This window comes from Orcinus orca, chromosome 15, assembly GCF_937001465.1.
Source record: "Orcinus orca chromosome 15, mOrcOrc1.1, whole genome shotgun sequence".
NCBI lineage: Eukaryota > Metazoa > Chordata > Mammalia > Artiodactyla > Delphinidae > Orcinus > Orcinus orca.
Window position 1 is genome coordinate 49,398,429 of NC_064573.1, and position 21,742 is coordinate 49,420,170.

At 46.7% G+C, this 21,742-nt stretch overlaps 1 protein-coding gene across 4 annotated transcripts in view; it reads right to left on the bottom strand.

The window, feature by feature from the left end:
• Positions 1 to 8,125, bottom strand: part of TTC39C (tetratricopeptide repeat domain 39C) — a 101,374-nt gene extending 93,249 nt beyond the window's left edge. For 2 of the 4 annotated variants that reach the window (XM_033435308.2, XM_049697561.1), the window contains exon 1: positions 7,387 to 8,125. In XM_033435308.2, the coding sequence (XP_033291199.1) occupies positions 7,387 to 7,538 (152 nt within the window). In that variant the 5' untranslated portion in view covers positions 7,539 to 8,125. Of the gene's footprint in view, positions 1 to 1,298; positions 1,362 to 7,386 lie in introns of all 4 variants that reach the window. The other 2 variants (XM_033435307.2, XM_004273748.4) reach the window with 2 other exon arrangements.
• Positions 8,126 to 21,742: the final 13,617 nt, after the last annotated feature.

Sequence of the window (21,742 nt, forward strand, 5' to 3'; positions counted from 1 at the left end):
GCCACTTCAGAAGCAGGAGACCTCATCAGAGCCTCCGATTTCCCTTTGATGGTGCCTGTCAAGACTGGCATGTGCTTGGCGGCAGCTCTGCTCCCCATCACCCCACACTATGCACTGGGCAGCCTGGAGGCACCAAAGGGAAGAGGCTAAGGAGCCAGAGAGGAGTCCTGCCACCTGCGTGTGAGAAGCTGAGCATCAGTTCGGGGGTGCTTGGAGCCCCTCCACTGGGTCCAGACATGTCCACTGCACATGAGAATGCAGGAGGGGTTTGGGGAATCGAGGCTCCTGAAGGGCACTACCCCTGGGCTGCACGTGCAGATAACGGGGAGCTGACATGCCTATAAAACCTCTTGGACCCCACATGACCACAGCGACCTCGGGAAGGTCAGGACCACCCGATGAGAAGTCTACCCATCTCGGCCCTCTCGCCCAGACAGGCAGCCGTGTGAACGATGCCCGTACATCACGGTGCCGGATAAAGAGGCGGAAGGATGCTGCAGGAGCGCCACCTTCTCGTGGAAATCTGAGCTGTGTCTTGAATGACCAGTCAGAACTAGTTAGATAACACAAAAGTCTCCAGCATGACTAACTTGGAAGGAACCTAGAAAGAGGCAGGAGGGAGGCAGGGAAGCAGACGGGACAGATGAGAGCACATCCTACGCCAAGCCCAGACCTCGGACTTCATCCTGAGGCCAGCTGGGAGCCACAGAGCACCTAAAGCTCGGGTGACACACTCCCCGCGGACAGGCCTCTCCGGTGGTTTATCAGATCGCCTGTGGGTATCAGAGTGTGGTCTGCAGATTTCTGGGGAAACTAACCCCAAATGACATCAGCAGCACACAGGTAAACTTCTCATAGTGTAAGCGCTACAGAAGCGAGGTAGTGTAGTGCTGTGGTTAAACACTCAGGCTCTGCAGCCAGACACCCTGGGTTCAAAGCCAGCTCTCCCACTTACTGTGAAACCTTGGGCAGGTCATCCAATGTCACTGTGCTTCCCCCCCAGCCCTCCGTAAGAGGGAGGTGACAAGAGCACCCCTCACAGAGCTGTGGGGAGGATAGAGTGAGGATGAACACACGGGGAGTGCTGATGTGTGGCCTGGCACAGAGAAAGTACCACCTAGTATTTACCATTACGTGTTTATTTCTGATGCATCATTAGGAAAAATAAGTTACCTAAACCAGTGATTTCACAGATATTACGGCTCGGATAAGACTGAGTGTTAAAGTGACTCTTTCTGCAGCAGATTTAAAGGTATTAAGCGAGCAATGCCTGCCCGAAGCAGGGACACACTTCTCACCTTTGTGTCCTGCACACGGTGGACCTTCTCTAAGGGCTTTCTCCATCATAACGGCCCGTTTTCCTGTAAGACAAGAGTAACTCCCTGTTGTATATCTATTTCTTATGTTCTGAAATTCTTGAGCAAGAAGGAAGAGATGGAGAAAGCAACCTTAGCTTAGGGGGAAAAGGGCGGAGACGGTCAACCAGCAACCACCTTTACACACAAAGAAGAACCCAGTCCCCGTCTTCAAATCAGACGTCAGAAGTCATTCACGCACATCTAGACAGCAAATTTACGAACAGCTTTCTAGAACATGTGTCTGTAACTATGTGTGGTGACAAATGCTAACTAGACTTACTGTGCTGATCACTGCACAATATATACAAACATCACATCACCATGTTGCACACCTGAAACTAGGGTGTTGCATGACAACTATACCTCAAAAAACATGCATGCAAAGTCACTTGTTCAGAAACTGGGATGCATTTCTCCGAATAACAAGGCTTCAAGTGGTGACTAGATCCCCAGGTTAGCCCACAAAGACCTATTCAATACCAAACCGGACCTCTGTTACCAGCTGAACAGCGTACTACAAATGTAAGGGACGGAGTAGGTGGAGGAAAAAGTCTAAGACGGAGATGAATTCCTCCCCAAGTAACCCCAGCCCCTTGCACGGGGCAGAGGCGGTGGTAAACCAAGTTTTGAAATAACAGCCGTCTACTTTCTGTGCTTCTCTTATCCTCTCTCCTCTCCTGGAGTCCTCAGCATGGGCCTCTTCAAATTCCCGCCCTGCTGTTGCTGGGTAAGTAGGAGGGTGACCCTGGCAAAGGAGACTGGGGTATGAAAAATGGGATTTCAGGAGCTAAAAAAGTCTGTGCAAACTGTCTAAGCCCTGAAACACAATGGTGTGTTTGGGGGTCCACAGGGTGTTCCGTGTAACGAGAGGAAAGAGCACCTCAAGCCATCCCACCCCCACGGTACAGGTGGTCACTTTTTTCTGACAATTTCCTATATAAACTCTCCCGTTATCCTACAGGCGGCTGCATTTTTTAAAAAAAATTCCAATTAAGCCAAATGAATCTTTAATTGGGATCTTCTCAGACGGTGCAATCGTTGGGGGGGGAAAATCAGCCTTTTTCCAAACACACTGCTGAGTTGAGGAGGATGGAAAAGGGCAGCAGCTGAGTTTCCTCCCTGCCGCCAGTTCCCTACACCATTTCCCGCTTTCCCGCGCTTCTCCTCTTCCTGCATTTCTGCACCTATGGACTCTCCAGGGACTCTGGCAGCAAGGCCCAGGCACCCGGGCTCTGGGAGCAGCCAGATCATGCAGGAAACAAGGGCAGCCAGCAAGCTCTCCCTGGCGTCCAGAGCATCTGACACAGTGCTGGGCACACAAGAGGCTCCGACGCCTACTGGCTCAGTTACACAAGCCTTTTGAGTTTTTCCAGGGAGAACTACGGTTTGTACCAGGGGTCATGAAACTCTTTCTGTAAGGGGCTGGAGAGTAGATATTTTAGGCTTTGCAGGCTGTAGGCTCTGCATAGCTATTCAAAGAGAAGACACATAAATAAGCAAGTCTGGCTGTGTCCCAATAAAACTTTATTTACAAAAGCAGCCAGCCAGATTTGGCCCATGGGGCCTAGCCTGCAATCCCTGGATTATACTGAGCCATCTCTATGGTAAGACTGGCTCCATGATCGACACGCTCACAAATAAGGCCACGTGTCATACTGCTTGGTCATATGTACCATAAACTGTGTTAAACAATTTAGGATCCATACATTCATTTTAAACATACACGTTACCGTGAATTTTTCTTGCTTTTTGTTTTTAATACATTTTTGCCATTTTTATACTTTAAAATAAAGTGGAAAAGAAAAGTATCACAATTCCTAATACCGACTACGCACTAATTCTATATCAAGGCCTCATTCATGCATATTTATCATCAGTGATCATTCACTTTAACCATTACATGCTTTCTGAGTTGACAATGACCAAACAGGGCTTTTTAAGAATATCTACAGCCAGAAAGTCGTAGTCATGTTGGCAGGGGTAAACAAGGCAGATGTTTTAGGGTCAGTTGAAGCAGATGGAGATGGTGACCTGAAGGAGAGGAGAGACAGGAAATGCCACACCTATGAAATAAGAACCACAAAGCTCTTCGGGCCAGGAACTCCAAATGTCTTCTGTTCTCCTCAGAGTTCAGTGTGTTTCACCTCTACTAGTCCTTCGATTAAAAAAGTAGTATCTCAAGCCAAAAAGAGAAAAAGATGGTGACACATTAGGATCCTGAGGCCCAAGGAGCCAGGTGTTAATTACAGATGCGGCGGCCACGCTGTGAAGGATGACGGTCATCGGAGAGCATGAGTTAACTAAACACCCTGGAAGGCAGAGCTGACTCCCAGCAAACATGGACCAACCAGCGGATCTGAGAAAAATCAAGTGTAGAAAAACCATCCAACGTGACAATCAAACAACACTAATAAGCTGGCAGCTCTCACCCCCCTTCTCCAGAAGCCATTTCACATCTCCTCTCCTAGAGTTCCATTTCCACCCACCTCCGCTCACGTTCTCCTCCCTCCTCCCCTCCCTCACCCCAACTCTTCCTCCTTCAACTTACTCACTTTCACCCCATCATGGCGCTCAGCAACAGTTCCTCTGGAAAATTTTCCTTCAAGCTGGGCTACACATTCCTTCTCTCCAGTCCTACAGGCTACGTCTCCCAGCCTCCCCACCGGCCAATCTTAACCTGCACCTCAACACCTAAAAACCTAGTGCCTGTCTCGTGCACATAACCACAGCCTATCTTTTACCACGAGCCTGAGTACCTACAGGTCTGAGTGTGCGTCACACACCTGAACGTCGTTAACAGTGAGAGTGTGTATGTGTGTGGGAGATGGAGTGAACACTGCTGAATGAGAGCACTGAGCCCCCCGACCAACACGAGGAATGTGATTTCAGACGGTCAGGATCACGAACTTACAAAGGTATATCCTTGGGCTTAAAGCAGCACCACTGTACCCCAACCTCTGGGAACACATCTCCAAGTGCATGATGGGGGCTGAGCATCAGCAGGTAGCAGTAGTTACACTACTACTATAGTTACAACAGAAGTGGCAGCTACATTTTGAAATCCCAACTACGGAGTCTCATATCTCAAAAGAAAGCCCCTACTGTGCATATATTTTTAAGTCCTATATGTACAATATCTGAATTATACAATCCCGGCTTTCCACGAATTCACAATAGCCAAGTAACCATTTCTCATTAGGTAGCTGTTGGGGAAACTTTTATAATCCTAGTAAGGTGGCAAGAGAAAGTGACCTTCTTGCTTTAAGTTTCTTAAAGTGTTATTGTTACACTAGGCACAAAACGTGTCTACTGTTAAACTAACGATAGGATTCTGGAATTTTTACTACAATGGGAAGGGTGGTGACAAAAGAATCCTAAGAAAAGAGATCATCTAATTGTTCTATCTTCTGTAGAGAAACTGAGCTAGAGGTGTTCCTCAAACACTTACGAAATCACTGCTGGGTTTTCCAGCTGGCCATTCGACTCTGGAACTTCAAGAGAAGTATCCCAGTGCATAACAGGACCCAAGTCTTATCAAACGCATTATGTGAGGCTAACTTTAAATAGAAAGGCTACCTGCATTCGGGACATTGTGTCTTCTGTTCAAACTATGCCGTCAAGAAGAAAGAACAAGAGTAGTGAGGAAGACACCAGGCACAAAAGCTAGTTAGTGTTTATTGAGCGCTTACGCCAGCTACCGTGAATTCTTTTAATACTAACCACCACCCTACAGGTGTGCGCAATTCCCATTTTATAGGCAACTAAGCAAACTGAGAAACCAAAGTCAGCAGCTACGAAAAGCGGACAACCAGGATGGCCACCCTGGTTGCCGGACAGCTGATAGGATTAATGCTACCACTATCCACTCCTAAAAAAAAGTTTAAGTTGCTGGAAAACGAGGTCACAGGGCAAATTACAAAATATAATCAGTTAGGCAGGACAGGCAGGAATGGTTTAAAGGAAAGAGCCCTGGATTTAGAACCAGGGCTTGTGTCCTGGGCCACGCTAAACACGGAGACTTGAGTGCCTTGTTACAACACTGTCATGATAAAATACACCTCTCTCTTTTGTTGTCAGTGGAATAGTGAGAATATAAGGGAATGTGCCTGGCACTGTGCTTAGCAGAGAAGACATACTACAGTATCTTGTTCTTTTATCCTCGGTTCCCATTTCAAAATATAAGCAGACAGCTACAACTCCTAGCTATCCAGCGTAAGCTCCCCACCCCGGACCCCTCCCCCTCCCCTCAGCCCCAACACCCACAGAGAAGCACTTTCAAGGTGTATCTTTCTGCCCTTGCTGTGAGAAGAGCTTTCCTAACGCTCAAAATTTGCCCTCTAGCAACAGTGCATACAGAGGTGTCTAGATGAGGCAAAATGACTTAGTTCATACCTTTCAATATATGGGAACCATGACGTAGTAATTTAAGTATGTTAAAGCAGTTTAGAGGGAAAAGAAGATCATTAAAATAAGTAACAGAACATTTCAAGGCAAGAAATGTTGAAATATGCAAGCACAGTGTCTTGATCAGCAACTGAAGAAAATAAACTTGACTCAGACTTTCTCCACTCCTCTCTGATACAACATAAATTCCCATGTCTTTAAAGAGTCAAAGCACAGTAAGTGAAACTTTTTTTCATGAAATACATTCTCAGATGGCTAAAATAAGCCACAGGAGACACTGTGAGACGAGTCTTTTAAATCTATCCTCTGGAAATCCTTGATGAAACTCTGGCTTGAAATCAGACTGAATGCTTTAAAAATAAAATGTTCTGAATAAAGCTAAGAAGTTTCCATTTGCAGATTTTTTAAAAAAACTGATTTAAAAGTAAAATGTCTCAGTGAAAAGTTTATAGTTGTGAGATACTTGCTTTGCCATTAAGCATGTGGAAGCTCCCACCGGAAGAAACCACCATTCTTTTAAGTCTGAAAACTTCAGGCGTCTGTATCCCACCGTCCCTCATTTGCTTACAGACTGTGGCTCTCAATCACAGCTGCACATTTGGTTTGGTCCTCTAATTCCTACCAAACCACCGGCTCTAAAGAAATGCAGCAATTGGCCCTTAAACATTTACAGGGAAGCTGCTAATCAACATCCTTGAGTCCTGTCAACACTAGAAGGTCAAATTACAAACTTGCTTCCTAAACCAGAAAGCGGATGCTTCTGCTCCCCAAAGAAATTGAAGGCTCCTCCCACACCCACGAGAAAGCAAACAGGTTTTAGTTTTTCTTCATTTTTAAAAAGAGGAATAAAAAATTAACTGAACACACGTGTGCTTCCTCCCACTCTCCCGTATATTTAGAATCCCTCCATTTTCTTCTACCTTTAAGTTAGAGAAATCCATCATAAATTCGCTCGCTTGAAAGGCATTAGCAACTCATTTTGGGGACTGAGTTTTAGAAGAAAGGCAGACAGAGGTGAGTAAGCAGAGTTCGGCTGATTCTTTTTAATTCCTGCACGGCCAGGCAGTTATACATATCTGTTTTCAAACAAGGAAAGCGTTTGCAATGCACAACGATGCAAAGTAACGCGAGGCACAAGAAACAGGCACCATGGCTGGTGTGGTCCGTGTCACAAAGGCAGCACGCTAGCCGGAGTCACAACCCTGCAAGTCCCGGGCTCGCGGCTGCCTCAAACCGCATCCGGTCCCAAGTCTCAAAGCCAACGGGCTCCAGACCCGGCAGCGGGGGAGGCGACCCATGAGAGAGAATCGGACAAACACCGGACGCCCCTCTTGGAGGGCGAGGCCGAGAGAAAGTGAGGGAAGAGAGCAGGAGCCGGGAAGACACGCGGCGAGTCCCGCGGAGGGAAAGGACCACGGAGCAGGGGTGGAGGCGGAAGGGGAGATGTGGCAGAGGCGCCGGCTGCAGCGCAGGCAGAGGGACAAGACACGGGGAAAGGCGACAGGGCCAAGGATCACTGACCGACGGGAGGGGGAGGGGGCTTCTGGGACGGGCCGCAAAGGGAAGCGCGCGAGCCGGCCCCGAGGGGCGCGTGCCGGGCGGGGGAGCGAGGCGCGTCAGTCACCTGTATTGTTTGAAAAGCTGGTCCGACTCCCTAAAGCCGTTGTTGAGCAGCATGTTGATGCCGGCGAGGGCCAGCTCCGCGTCCTGCAGGGGCGCCGCCGCCGAGTCTCCGTCGTCCCGCCGCCGCGGCCGCTGCTGCTCCGAGCCAGCCATGGGCGCGCGAGGCTCTGCGCAGGGCCGAGGCGAGGTGGGGTAGCAGCTGCTGCGGCCCCCGCGCGCGCCCGGAGCCCGGCTCTACCTGCCCGGAGCGCGCCGGAGCGGGCGCGGGGGAGGGGCGCGGCGGGCGGGGCGCGGAGGGAGGAGCCCGGGTCCAGCTGCAGCGCGGCGGGGGATGTGGGCGCCCAGGCCGCCGCCTCCAGCCGCCGCGGGGATTACTCAGCAGCCGCCCGCCCGTCCCCTCCGAGGCGCGCGGCTCGCGCCGCCACCAAAACGGAATCCGTTTCCGGGTGTCTCTACCCCAACGGAGCCGGGGCCGAGCCGCTGCCGCCCCCGCTTCCTGCAGCCCTCGCGCGCCGCCCCGGGCCCTCACACCGCGCCCCTCGCGCGGCAGCCCGGGGCCAGCGCGCCGAGCCTGCCCGGACACGCGCGAGGCCCCTAGGCCCGGCCCTTGACCCCCTCCTCCAAATGGGCCGGACCCGGGAGTTGCAGGGAAGCTGGAAAGGGCAGACGGGTTCGGAAAGCGGACAGTGAACTCCGCCCGGGCCACAGCGAGAGCGCGCCTCGCTTTTGCCCCGAGTGACTGAAACCCCACGCAGGCGGCGCGCGCGACCCGCAACTTTATCCGCACCCTTGGACCGCCTACTAGCTCGCGGCAGCCAATCCTCGAGGAGGTGGGCGGCGGGGACGGGGCCTCCGGGCACCTGCCCGACAGCTGCCCCGAGCCCAGCGTTGAAGAACTGGAGCGGCGAGGTCCTGGGTGTGCGGCACCCACCCTCTCCGGCCCGCCACCAGCATTTGCGCGATGGGGCAAGAAGGCAAATGGTGGCCCAGATGGCACATACCTAAATATTCAGGAGTTATAAATTACGCTGTTGTGCGTTGTACTCTCACCCTGACAATTATGCTTTCTTACCAATGGAAGAGAAAAATAAGTGTAAAGCTGTGGTTTCCGTAGGACCGAATGTCAGTAAAACGCCAAAGATAACTGAATTTAGCCATTATTGACTAAATTCTGATGATGGGCTGGTGATGTGTGTGTGTGTGCGTAATATTAGGGAGGCAAACAACCCATAAATTGATTTTTGTCATTTTTCCATAAATTAATTTTTCTCACCTTTGTCTTCGCAAAATCACTATGTATGTTGTTACAATGAAGATTATGTTATTCATGTCAAATTAAACCACCTTTCTTAAATCGTCGTAGTTCTTAAAGTGTAGCTTATTAAATTCAATTTGGAGAAACTTTGCTCTGCCAAAACATTTACAATTGTAAATTACAATCGAAATTGTCTTTAAAAATTAAAACGATGTTCAGGTTTCGAGATAACCCATGAATTGTAAATATCATGTCCAGCATTCTAGTGGGATCAATAAGATAAATGATCCCAGAAAATATTACAAAATAATATAATTTCATCCTGTAAGTAGCTATCACTTGTTTTGTGATTTGTGCCATTCCTTACATGAATATCTCAATCCATACTATATTCCCAACATTCATCTATACAAATTTAAGAGTGATGTGAATTCTTGTCGCTCCTTAGCTGTTGTGTATAACTGTTGCATCTGGAGCCACAAATTAGAACACCAAAAGCAGCAAGACGATGCATGATTCTCAGCCCTGGGAAATAATACTTGGTAAGGGAGGAATCATTGCCTTCATGTGCTCTGAGAAGGATATGACAAGTTGACCAATTTTTTTTTTTTAATCCAAGCACTACTGGATTTAAAATAGTGTTAGTTTCAAACATCAGCACTGCCACAGGTTATAGGTTCCATTGAGCCAGCACTGAGTGCCAGATCCCCAGTGATAGAGGTGCCTATGTGTTCCTTAATAAATGTGTGTGTGTGTGTGTGTTTATGTTGTGATGAGCAGGGCCCTCTAACATGGGTCTTAGGTACTATACCGTCCATGGGGCTCACATGGGCCTCTGGCACAGAAAGGAACCCCACTGGAACATACTGCCAGTGGTTACGGGAGTTGACAACATGCCCAGTGCTTACAAGCTGCCTGAACTTTGGATCTGTGGAACCATCCACCCCCAAATCCCTGAAACAATCTAGTCAACAAGGGAGGGAAACCAGGAGAGCAATACCAAACTTAGCAGATAGCCTGTACTCCCCCAACTGGAGAAGGGCGCCTCACACAGTTCTCTATGTCCCTGTTACTTGAGGGGGGGGAACAGTCAAGGCGTTGACGGCACCATGGGTGTTGTTAACAAGTTGTTCCTGGGACCCTGCAGCTGAGGATGGGGGGAGGGGTGAGCAAAATCAAAGCCATGTTTGTGGGGCTAGTTCCATCTCAAGAACCTAGCACAATCAGTGACGCAGACTTAGTGAAATTAAACTGTTGAAAGACTGAGGCAAGGTCCAGTGCAACTTCCCAGCACCCCATAATAGGCAAGGGAGGGGCAATATGGATAGAGGATAACTCTGCCAGGTAATATACACCAGATATGTGTCACGCTGGATTTAACCACATACCAAAACAATTAGATTAGCAGCAGCAGCATGAATGGACGTTTTCAAATATTTGCTCTGTAATGAGGGACACAAAGAGGATTCAAAACGGGCCCCATGATCCTGAAGGGAGACAACACACGGACCAGTAATTATGCTTGCAGCTGTAGTTGGCAATGACACCTGCCCAAGGTTCACCTAGCAGGTGGGGAATTAAGGCTGATTGTGCTTTCTTCACTGGATAATAATGGCAGCTAATGATGGATATTTACGGGTCATGGTGTATATTATCTACAAAAGGAAAAGAAATCTAGATTACGAACACGTTAGGGCATGATGCACTTGAAATTGCGAGATTTTCAGCACCCTCTGCAGAACTAATGCAGTCTTCAGTGCGTTTTCCTCTCAAGGGGAGGAAAGAACCTATTTTCCTTCCATAGACCTCTTGTGGGCATTGTCAGTACTTTGTGTCTCCTCATAAGATTTCATTATGAAAATGAAACTCCACGTTCAAATGATCACTGAAAAGTTGTAGACATGTGTATTATCCTTTACACGGTAGATTTTTTTTTTTTTTTTTTTTTTTGCGGTACGCGGGCCTCTCACTTTTGTGGCCTCCCCGGTTGTGGAGCACAGGCTCCAGACGCGCAGGCTCAGAGGCCATGGCTCACGGGCCTAGCCGCTCCGCGGCATGTGGGATCTTCCCAGACCGGGGCACGAACCCGTGTCCCCTGCATCGGCAGGTGGACTCTCAACCACTGTGCCACCAGGGAAGCCCAACACGGTAGATTTTTTTTAATAAGATGTCTTGGTTGCAAGTAACAGAAAAACCTGACCCAAATTGGCTCAGAATAGCAAATGTATTGATTCATGAATGGAGTTTTCCAAAATGAGGCTGTCCAGGGCTGAAACACTATGACTAGGACCCAGTTTCTCCCCCTGTCCACCTCTCAGCTCTACCATTTTGGTGCTTGGTGGCTCTATTCTCAGACAGACCCTCCTCTCCTGGTCCCCAAACAGCTGGAAGCTCCCATGGCTGCCTGCTTGCCTCTTCACATCCAGTAGGAAGGCATTGCTTCTTGAATGCTTAACTACAACAAAAATCCCCTAATTGAACCACATTGGCTTTGATTGGCGTGACTGTGGTCAGGTTCTCATTCTTAAACCAATCAGTGTGTGTATGTGTGTGGGGGGGAGGGGGAATGGCATTATAATTGAATTTAGCCAATCAGAGCCTTCTGCAGCATCTGGGAGGTGGAACCTATTCCATCCAAACTCCTTGGCTGGGAAATTCCACGTCTATTAGGAAAAGGAAGTCAGGAAATGGATGTCAGAAAGACAACCAGCAAACATCCCTTAACCTTGTCCTTCCTAAACATGTTCTGGGATTTTGGAATTCAAATTATTTAGTAATGCTAATAACCATGCCTTAATGTATCTTTGTAAATCTGCACTACCAATTGAAATAAAGACAGGTTTCCAAATGTCTTGGAACTCCAAAAAGGAGGAGAGCTGGGAAATTAATGTCACTACGTTTTCATATTACTCTAGCTTTGATATCAAACTCAGTCTTTAACTCTACTGAAGATTTAGTCGGGTAGCCTTGTGAGGGTAGATCTAGTTAACTGCTTTTAATTAGAAGGCAAATCAGGTCAAGGGTTGATATGCAAAACTTTGTGGCAGGTTCCTTTCTTTTCTGCTCACAGGTGGATCACCAGCTGGTCTCTAAGGAGGGGAGCACCCATGGGGGCCCACCTGGCTGTTTCTCCAGCAGGACGGATGTCTCCGACAAGATACTCACGCTGCCCTGGAAACTACAGCAGTGACCACGGAGCAGGAAACCATTCCCTTCTCACTGTATACCTTCTCATCTGTCTTTCCCCAAATCAAATACCCAATGGACCACAGTGGGGGCTTAAACAGGTGTTTACTAGAGCTTAGATCGTTGTTCTGCTGCTGTCTAGATTCCTCCCCTGGCTGGCTCAAGCAGTGAGGCCTCCTGTCCAAGCTCTCGATTGGGATGTGTCTTTGAGTGGAAATTCAGGTCCTCTCCTGGTCTTCAGAGGCTCTCCCTCTCCCTCCCTCCCCCAGTCCTTTTGCCTTTCTTCCTGCGTCCCTTCCCTTTAACCTCTCTGCTTGCTAGTCACTGGTTCTTGCTGTTCCCTAGTCTACCGTCCCTCTCTCCTCCTTACAGAAATAATCAAGCCTCCCTGTCCCTTAGTCCCTCTCATGACTCGAGCATTCTGCAACCTCTGGTGAACGTCCATGGCTTCTCTTCTCTGTCTGCTGACTGTTGCTCTATAGAGGGAGAGGTTGTCTCTGATTTCAAGGTCTGTGGGTCTGCTGAGTCCTGCAGGGGGGTTGGGGGTGGGAGGCAGAAGAGCTCTGGTCCCATGGATGAGGGAGGGGAAAGGTGCCAAAAGGTCCGGGAGTGCCCTGGTGGGTTTCCTCCTGGAGTACCTAAAACCAAATATACCTTCCACTGTGATTAATTTCTATCTGGAATCCCCATTTTTATCTAAATAAGGAAATTATTTGCCTTCACTTGATTTAACGTTACCCATTTCTTACTAACAATCCTGGCCTTATTATGCTAACATTAAGCCTTTCCTACGCTAACTGACAACACATGGCATGGCTCAGTTCTCTCTAACCTCTATGCTTCTCCCCTGACTAGAGGAGGGAGAGGACTCCTTTCCACTCACAGAACCACGTATATGAATCTGTTTAAGTGGAAGCAGCAGCGGCTCCTCAGTGGCTTCCCAGAGTGGATTTGTTCCAAATCATAAAGTGTAGTCAGATTCACTTGGACTGTCTAGAGCACGCAGTAGGTGCTCAGTCCCTGTTGGTCAATTGTATGGTGAGTTGGAAGTGTAGGGAGATGGAGATTGGGCTTAAATCATAGACTATGATTTGGGTTCTGTAAAGCATTACCTTTGTGACGTGGGGCAATTTTACTTAACCTCTTTCAGCCTCAGTTTCCCCATTTATGATATGAAGACAATCAGTAGCTTCAAGGCAAGTAGCTGCAAGAGTGGGCACATGAATAAGCTGCAATAGCAAGATATTATCTGAATCCACACAATTAGTTTTCTAATATTAATGAAAGCTAGTGGAGCCTTCTGTTCTTATATTGTCAATGGCATTATCTTTTTTTTCCCAACAACATTATCTTGAAATATCCAGCTACAAGAAAACCTGTGCAATTAAATAACCAAATACGTCATACGGAGATGATTAATTTAAACCATTTCTAATATAAACAGCATATGTTTGCTATTTTAATGCAGCCTGAGGCAGAAGTGCCAATTTTCTTCAGAGGGTATAAAAAGTATAAAGTAAAAATATCTAGGTCTTAGAGTTCTTCATTTGGGTCTGAATTGTGTTTGCTTTAATAACCCATTAGTATGTTTTTGACACTGCCTGAATGGCCGGACAAGGAAATCTATAATATTTAGTATGAACATTTAAAAAATGCATCTTCTATATATCCTGTGTGTGTAACATGTTTCGCAGTCAGCTATGGTTGGTTTATCTTTGCAAGAAGAGACACGTTGTTAATATAAAATAATGCCTTATTCATTTAATCACTTGTGTTTTGCTCTGGGGTTAAGTTAGCAATCTGGGTGCCCCAACCGAGAACTCAGCACCACTGAATTCCCCGTGGTTAATTAAGGAACTAGTTGAAAAAAGTTTTCTATCTATGTGGGTAATCCACACAGGTTTTACTTGTGCAATGTATGGACACCACTGAGTAGGGTGCCCTGACATTCTGGTTTTCACAGGGCACTCACTGCGTGTTCTCAGAGTGTCAGAACAGGGGGAAGTGCTGGCAATATTTAGACAAATATTACAAGGCTTCTCAACACTGAGGATAAAACATATAGCCAGAGACGCATCCATAGTACAATATGGTAAGTATCATAGTAGACCTCGCTATAAAGTTTCTCAGAATCCATTTAATTCCTGGATTTGCTCCTTAAATGGTTATAACAGATGTTTACCTTGTGAACTGATATTCACTGATTTTCTATTAATTTGTTGGTTCTTTACCCCTTCAGAGTTAGCATACGGGCCACATTGGAATACCTCTGTCACTAATTTATAGCCAGTCCTTGATTTCTGAGCCCCCAAATAGTATTACCCAGTTTGGGTTCCCCCATCAGTTATCAAAGGAAGCTAATCACTATTTCTGATTACGTTCACATCTTTCTTCAAAAGAAGATCCACCACAACCGAAGATATTTTTAAGAACCTGAAAAGGGACTTCCCTGGTGGCGTAGTGGTTAAGACACCATGCTCCCATTGCAGGGGGCCCGGGTTCGTTCCCTGGTCAGGGAACTAGATCCCACATGCATGCCACAACTAAAGAGTTCACCTGCCACAACTAAGACCCAGTGCAACCAAATAAATAAATATTTAAAAAAAAAGAACCTGAATACAATTTTGAAGACAATTCCAGAAAAGGAATTAGATGAAAAAATAATATCTTTTAAAAAAAGCTTCGTATGTAAAGGAGAAAACATCCACTACAGTATATAACATTGGATATTTGTTTTAAAAGATTCTATTAAACAAGCTCGCTTCCCTACGAAGAGTACACATACACACACACGCTAAAAAATTTATTTTGAAAATCTCCTATAATTAGAAAACAGTGATGGCTGCACAACTCTTCAGATATACTAAAAACTATTGAACTGTACATTGTAAATGGTGAATTTTACAGTATGTAAATCATACCTCAATAAAGCTGTTAATTTAAAAAAATGTAAAATCATTCTAAGTGACAAAGTGAAAAACAGTAGGAGAAGGGAGTTCATGTTTTGAATCTTCGATTTCATATATCTGGGGCAGAAAAAAAGTTTATTATTAAAAAAGAAGAACTCTCTTGAAGAGTGTCCATAAATCAGGAACGGATGCTGGCTACCATCACAACACACCTGGTGCTGGGTTAAGACTTTACATATGTTGTTCCACTTAATTCTCAAAGTAACCCTGTGAGGTGGGCTTTATCCCAAGTTTACGGATGTGAAAACAAGTACAAACAAGTCGGATAATTTTCTCAAGCCCATGCAACCCGTAAGAGTTCAAGTGAGGTGTAAACATGGGTCTTATTGCATAGAGTGGGTAAGTCTTAGTTGTTAAAGTAAAACCTAGTACCCGCTGAAGGCCTGAGTGAGGGAGTACACACACACACACACACACACCATTGTGAGTTTCATATGGCCATTATTATCATCTCTTCCTGAAAGTAAGAATGTGACTTACATTTAGAAGGTATTTTGAATACAGGCAAATATATGATCTCATATGTGATCTGAGTCAGTAAAACTGGGGTGGAGCCCAGGTGTCTGCATTTTATTGAAAACCCCAGGTGAGTCTAATGTCAGGGAACAGCCCTAAGTGAAAGAGTCATCTGAGTGACAACTCTGGAAAGCAGAGAAGCTACTGCTCATCTTTGTGTACATTTGTTACCCATAGTATATGTTTCAGAAATATTGCATGAATAAATGAAAGTGTAGCTTAATGTATGATTTTGATGGTAAATCATTTGATGGTAAATCATCTTTATATCCTTGGATATGAACAGTTGTGTTATTAACCTGAGGATAAAGGTATATACTTAGAGTTTTAAAACAAAAGCGTGTCATGTAATACCTTAAGAAATTCTGTGCATTTCATCAGCTAGGGGTTGATACATCTGGAGTTGAAAGACACACTCTGCAGAGGGGAACCAATCAGAAGAAGACAGGCCCTCATTAAGGAGAAAAGGAGGATGTGGACACCGAGAAATCACTTACATCCTAACTCTTGACATTTATTTTTAAATGTGGTTGTAAGAGAAGACTCAGAACATTCAGCTGTGTCATGGCTAAAAATACACATTTCTTCACTTCTCCTCACCTTCTTCACCCTGCCATCTCCTCTGAGACAAAAACAGTGAAAACAGGGGGATGACTGTGAGATGGAAAAGGGAAAATGAGAACCAGTTTATATCCACCGATAGGGAACTGGATGCCGAGATACCACAGGGACTAGTTTCCTCATTCCCCAAATCGGGCCAAAGAAGAACAGCTTTCTGGGCTCAGGATCAATCTTCTTTTCTCCACCTTTCTGAAAGGAAACCACCTCTAGTGGGAGGCCCTTCACCTCTGCCCAATAGCAAAGTTATGGTTTCCACGCCCCTGCCCCACTAGACTTGCCTGGGGAACAAAAATGGCCTTGTGTAAATAAAAAACGCTTTCATTCCTCCAGACTTAAGATAACAATTCTATTGTTTTTCTTTGTTCAATTCAGTCATTCAAGCAATTCTAAAGACTATTTGCCTGTGAAGAGCTCTTTTTCACACATGTCATACCAATGGTCACAGGTCCACTAGTGATTCACTCCAAGAAGGACACTACATAAATTGCAGGTTATCCCAGATGTTGTCTAAGATGAATTAATTACCGGGTACTTCACAAAGACTACCGTATTTTTCTTAGAACAAGGGCCCATTCAGTTCAACAGTGTGTGCCAGCCACCTTCGAAGGAGAGGGTGTAGCTGGATACAGGTGCTCGCTCAGGGACACCGGGACTCTGCTTCTCTATACAAGTTGACCTTTGTCTCTCCTGCAGTGCGACAGAGGGTAGCAGGGCAATTCTTCGTTCTGTAGGACTGTCCTGTACATTGCCTGAGTCTAGGATTCCCGTCTCCCAATGCCAAAAGCACCTCCCAAGCATTGTAACAACCCAGGATTCCTCAGACATTAAAAAAAAAGTGCTGAGAGTGGTACTGTCCCCCGTCTTAAACCATGGCTCTAAGGTATAAGCAACTCATGGTCCCTGTTTGCCAGATTTGAGTTTTCTCTACCACCACCAGCCTTTATGACTAAACAGACGCTGGCCAATTCAATCTCTATTGACTTTGAGCTAGTAACCGACATAAGAGATCTTCTCAAGTTGTCTTTAAATCTAGATCCCACTCCCACTTTTAGCTTTCTTCTGTCAGCATTGGTCTCCACACTTGCCCATTCCCAGAGGAGGAGAGACCTCCCTGTCCAGTTTCTATATAGCCATTGTCAAGGATGGTTCTGTTGCTTGAGTCACATGGCAATCCCTGACCCAGTCACTGGAGGACAGAATACTCTGATTGGCCAGCCTTGGTCATGTGGGGAGCAGCCAGGAGGGTAGAGCATCCTGGTTAATAGCCCCACAAACAATGAGGAGAAGTCGTTTCCAAAGAGAGAAGTGTAGGCCGGCAACTTATATCTACCTCAGAGAATGAATAAACAACACAATATATTACTGCACACCTCACCCTCCAATGTTCCATTCCATAATAAAGAAAAAAAAAAAAAGAAACATTTTAAAACCCTAAAACCTCCTCCTACTTCTTCCAAAAATTTTGATGGATTTGGAATAATGATCTACTTGAGTGGAACCCAAGAGTAAATTAAGCACAACTTTATTCAGTGTTTCTTTGGGACACTGATGATGTAACTGATTTGGAAATCTCCAGAGTGTGTTGGTGATGCTGGGGGCAGAGCTGTGAAGAACTGAGGGACAATGAGAAAACTGTGGTAGAAAAGGGGCTGGGGGAAAAGGTAAGGAAATCAAAGGAGAGTCTAAGGACTTTACTGAGAGCAGAGCATCAGTAAAGCAAGGAGAGAATAGAGGAAAGAGAGGAGAAAGAGCAGGTAGACAAGGAGAGATGGTGGAACTCCATGATACACAGTTTAGAAGGGTTGGTTTATCCTGGGAAAGCCAAGAGGCTGAATATCTAGAACCAAGCAAGAAGTCAATCATATTGATTCTTGAAGGTATTTCTCAATATCCACGACCAAGGGCACAGATCCAGTGGCCTGAGGTCAACAGTTTCTATCTAAACCCAAACTAGGTCGACCTGGGGCCCCAGGCAGACAAGAACCTGCTTCTTCAGAGATTCAGAATCTAATAGAAAAACAGATAAGGGTAGACTAAAGGGGACCAGCAAAAAAGACAGTATCACCAGTTGAGGCTGGTAGAGGAACTTCCCAACTAGGAGACCATCAAGGGTCATCCAGAAGACACTGAGCCTGGTTTCGTGTGTTGAACCTTAGTCAAGATAACTGAGTGAAGACAAGAAAACTCTGTAAAGTTTTTATCTCCAAATTTTCTTGTTTTTCAGGCGAGTTCTAGAGTTAACAGATTCTCAGACTGGAGGAACACAGAGGTCGTTGCACCAGAAACCTCAGTTCCTGATCCAACTCTGGGCAGTTCTGTTGACCGTGATCAAGCTGCTTAACCTCTTTCAGCTTCAGTTTCATCATCAATAAACACAAATCACGATAAAGTCCCTTTTTATCTCATAGGTTAACACAGGCTGCCGTGACATCCAGGGGACAGGAACAGCTACATAACTTGTGGGGCCCACTGCAAAATGAAAATGTGGGGTTCCTTGTTTAAAAAGCATGAAGAATTTCAAGATGACAACAGCAGAGCATTAAACCAGGCTTCTGAGAGCAGAGCCCTGCGTGACTGTACATGTCCCAGCCCTGCCAGGTGGGATAATGTACATCAAAGTGCCTTAGCAATCTACAAAGAGTTCAGCAGAGTGGTGAGGATTTTCTTTCTTTTTTTTTTTTTCTCCTTTTCTTGATGCTCCAGCATTATATTAATTTGCTAGGGCTAACAAGGAAATTTATTGTCTCTCAGATCTGGAAGCCAGAAATCGAAAATCAAGGTGTCAGCAGGGTTTGCTCCTTCTGAGGGCCGTGAGGGATGGCTCTATTCTAGGCCCCTCTCCTTGGCTTGCAGATGGCTATCTCTTTACCTTGTCTTCCCTCTGTGCATGTCTCTGTGTCCAAATTTCCCATTCTTACGAGGACACCAGTCATATTGCACTAGGGCCCATGCTAATGACCTCATTTCAATTTGATGAGCTCTGCAAACACCCTATCGCCAAATAAGGTCACATGGTGAGGTACCGGGAGGTTAGGACTTCAACATATGAATTTGGGAGGGGGATACAATTCAAGCCATTACAAGCATCACCCCTTCTCTACTACTTTGGAGACATGTCTAGTGGTTTATAGTCTCATGAGGAGGCAGTGATGTTGGGCCATGGTAGGGGGACAGTTCTGCCACCGTGACAGGGGTGCGCGGGCCACTGTTTCAGCTAACTGGTGCAACAGGTCCCACTGCCTGTTCTATGACCCACTCTCCAGTCTCTGAAAGCTCTTAAATGTGCACCCAATAAATTCCCTTCTGACTCAAGAAAGCTGGAGTATGTTCCTGTGGCTTGCAACCAAGAAACCCGATACTCAAACACTGCATTAAAATTGGAAATGGTATTGTATGGGACCCGAGTTCTGTGCCCCGTCCCCCAGATTTGCTTGGCCCCTTCTGCTGGCTGGGCCCTGGCTGCTAGCTTCCCACTGTGGCCTCATCTCTGCCACCATCGGCACAGGCAGCCTCCCCGAGGGCGAGGGCCAAGGGCTGGCTCTGGCACAGCTGGTCCCTTGCCCACCACGGGAGCGGCCGCAGCCCTGCAGCCCACCCAGGCCTCTGAGGAGCCTGCAGAGAAGCTGGCTCTTCCTGCCACTTGAAGGCTTACCCCTGCCACCTCGCTGAGGGCACAGAGGACGGCTGTCCCACAGCTACCTGGGGAGGAGGGGGGACAACCGGAAGTGAGGGAGCGCTGAATCCCCGTGGCACCAGTTTTGACCAGTGAGAGTCAAGAGACAGAGGGAACCGGCAGATAAACTCCGTGCCCTTCCTCCCCGTGACCAACAATTCCAAGATGTGGTGGTTCCATCTGACCTCCGCACGGAGTCCTGCCGGCTGAGCATCAGGCATGGTTTTCGTGGCACGTGGCCAGCGCGGGCTGGCCTCCACCTGCATTTGCTTCCGCGCTCTCCTTCCCCCGTCACTCTTCCCTTCTGGAACAGAGCCATGCACCTTAAGCTTTGCTCCAGGCTCTGCTTTCTGTCCACTTTGATTCCCAAAGGCCAGTAGCGGCCTTGCAGGAAGCCTTTGGTTTGGGACCTGGGGAGGCAGAGGAGGAAACCATTTCCTCACACCCGTACGCCCACAGCTCTCAACTTACCCGAGGCTCAGGGACACGGCATGCTCGAAGGCAGGCAACTGGGGATTATGAACAATGACCCTGGGTATATTATGAAAACACCAATTATGTCAAAGCCACTCAGAGAACTGAGGCCATCATGCAAGATGATGCAGGATGTCAGCTGGAAAACAAAAGAGCTTTCACCTGAACCAGCCATGCGCAGGTGGCTGTGAAAATGGGGCCAGGGCCACACGTGTGTATTTAAAGGGTGTGGCTTATTCTCCCCGAATTACAGGTTCCTGAGGAGCAGGATAGAAATAATTTCTTACTCTGTACAGTAGTTACCGCCTCAGTGCCCCTGAGAGCTTCACTCCCTCCACTTAGAACCAGCTTGATGTTGACAGTACACATTGCAGTGCTGCCCCAGAGAGATCCTTAGCAATGCAACTTCCGTGAAGCATTTATTCTGGCTACACAAATGGTGGCCCGTTAGGCTATTCAGAGCTCTGTGGATCTATTTATAAATTCTTAGTGCTTCTTTTTTTCCAATGAGGTTTAAGTAGGTCTGAAAAAATTAATAAAAACTGGAGTTTGGGACAACCAAGGACAAAAATAAGAGGGAATTCCAGAAGGAAAAACAGTTCTGTCATCTACTAGCTTTGCGGCCTTGGGCAAATGACCTGACCTCTCTGAACCTCAGTTTCCTCTTCTACAAAATGGAGAATATAATAACCTGTCTGTAAGTTGTTATAAGAATTAAGAGAGCTAGTGTGTGGGAGAAGTCTAGCACATAATTAGCGCTCCGTAAATGTTAATTATTGTTATTAACGGCATTGATTACTACAAATGATTACTTCTCAACACAGAGTGAGATTACAGGTGAGAATTGCTTCTGGAATACCAGCATGGAAGTATGCAAACACCATCCTAGCTCTCTCGGTTCCCGAGGTTTCTGATGGAGAACACAAGTTTCTATGCCCAAACTGGCTCAAGGGAATTCCTCTTGAAACCAATTTCTTAGTAGAAGGACATCCACCCGTGCCCTGAGGTGCCCTCAATGGAAAGTGGGGCCCCTAATCTTCCCTGAGCAAAAGGCAGGTCTCAAACTTTTGATAGCACAGGAACCACCTGTTCTATATATGCAGAGTCCCAGGCCCCATTCTTAAAAGTTCTGATTCTGTAGGTCCAGGGTTTGAGACCTGGGAATTACCATTTGACACACATGTGCACATGTGCAGGCATGCACAGTACACGCACACCATGATTCTGAGGCAGAAGGTATTATACTTTGTCCATATTTCCAGAATTATCCTTTGGTGCTCTCAGACACCCTTCCAGCCCTGTGGTGAGCACATGCAAAGAACCTGAGCTCCCGGAAAACACTTCCAGCTCCCTTCCCGGGGACTGCAGGCATATTTAATCGTCCCATCCTGACCACACATGCCTTATTTTAAGGTTACCACAGGTGCAACAGCTTAAGTTTAGCGTTTACACCACACAGAGACACTATGAGACAGTGCCTCCCAAACTGAGCTGCATATTAGAAATACCTGGAGAACTTCTAAACCTGCCTCCCACCTGCCACATCCAAACCCAGCTGAAAAATGGGGCAAAGACCTAAAGAGACATTTCACTGCAGGGGATATACAGACGGCAGATAAGCACATGCAAAGATATTCAACATCACTAGCCGTAAAGGAAATGA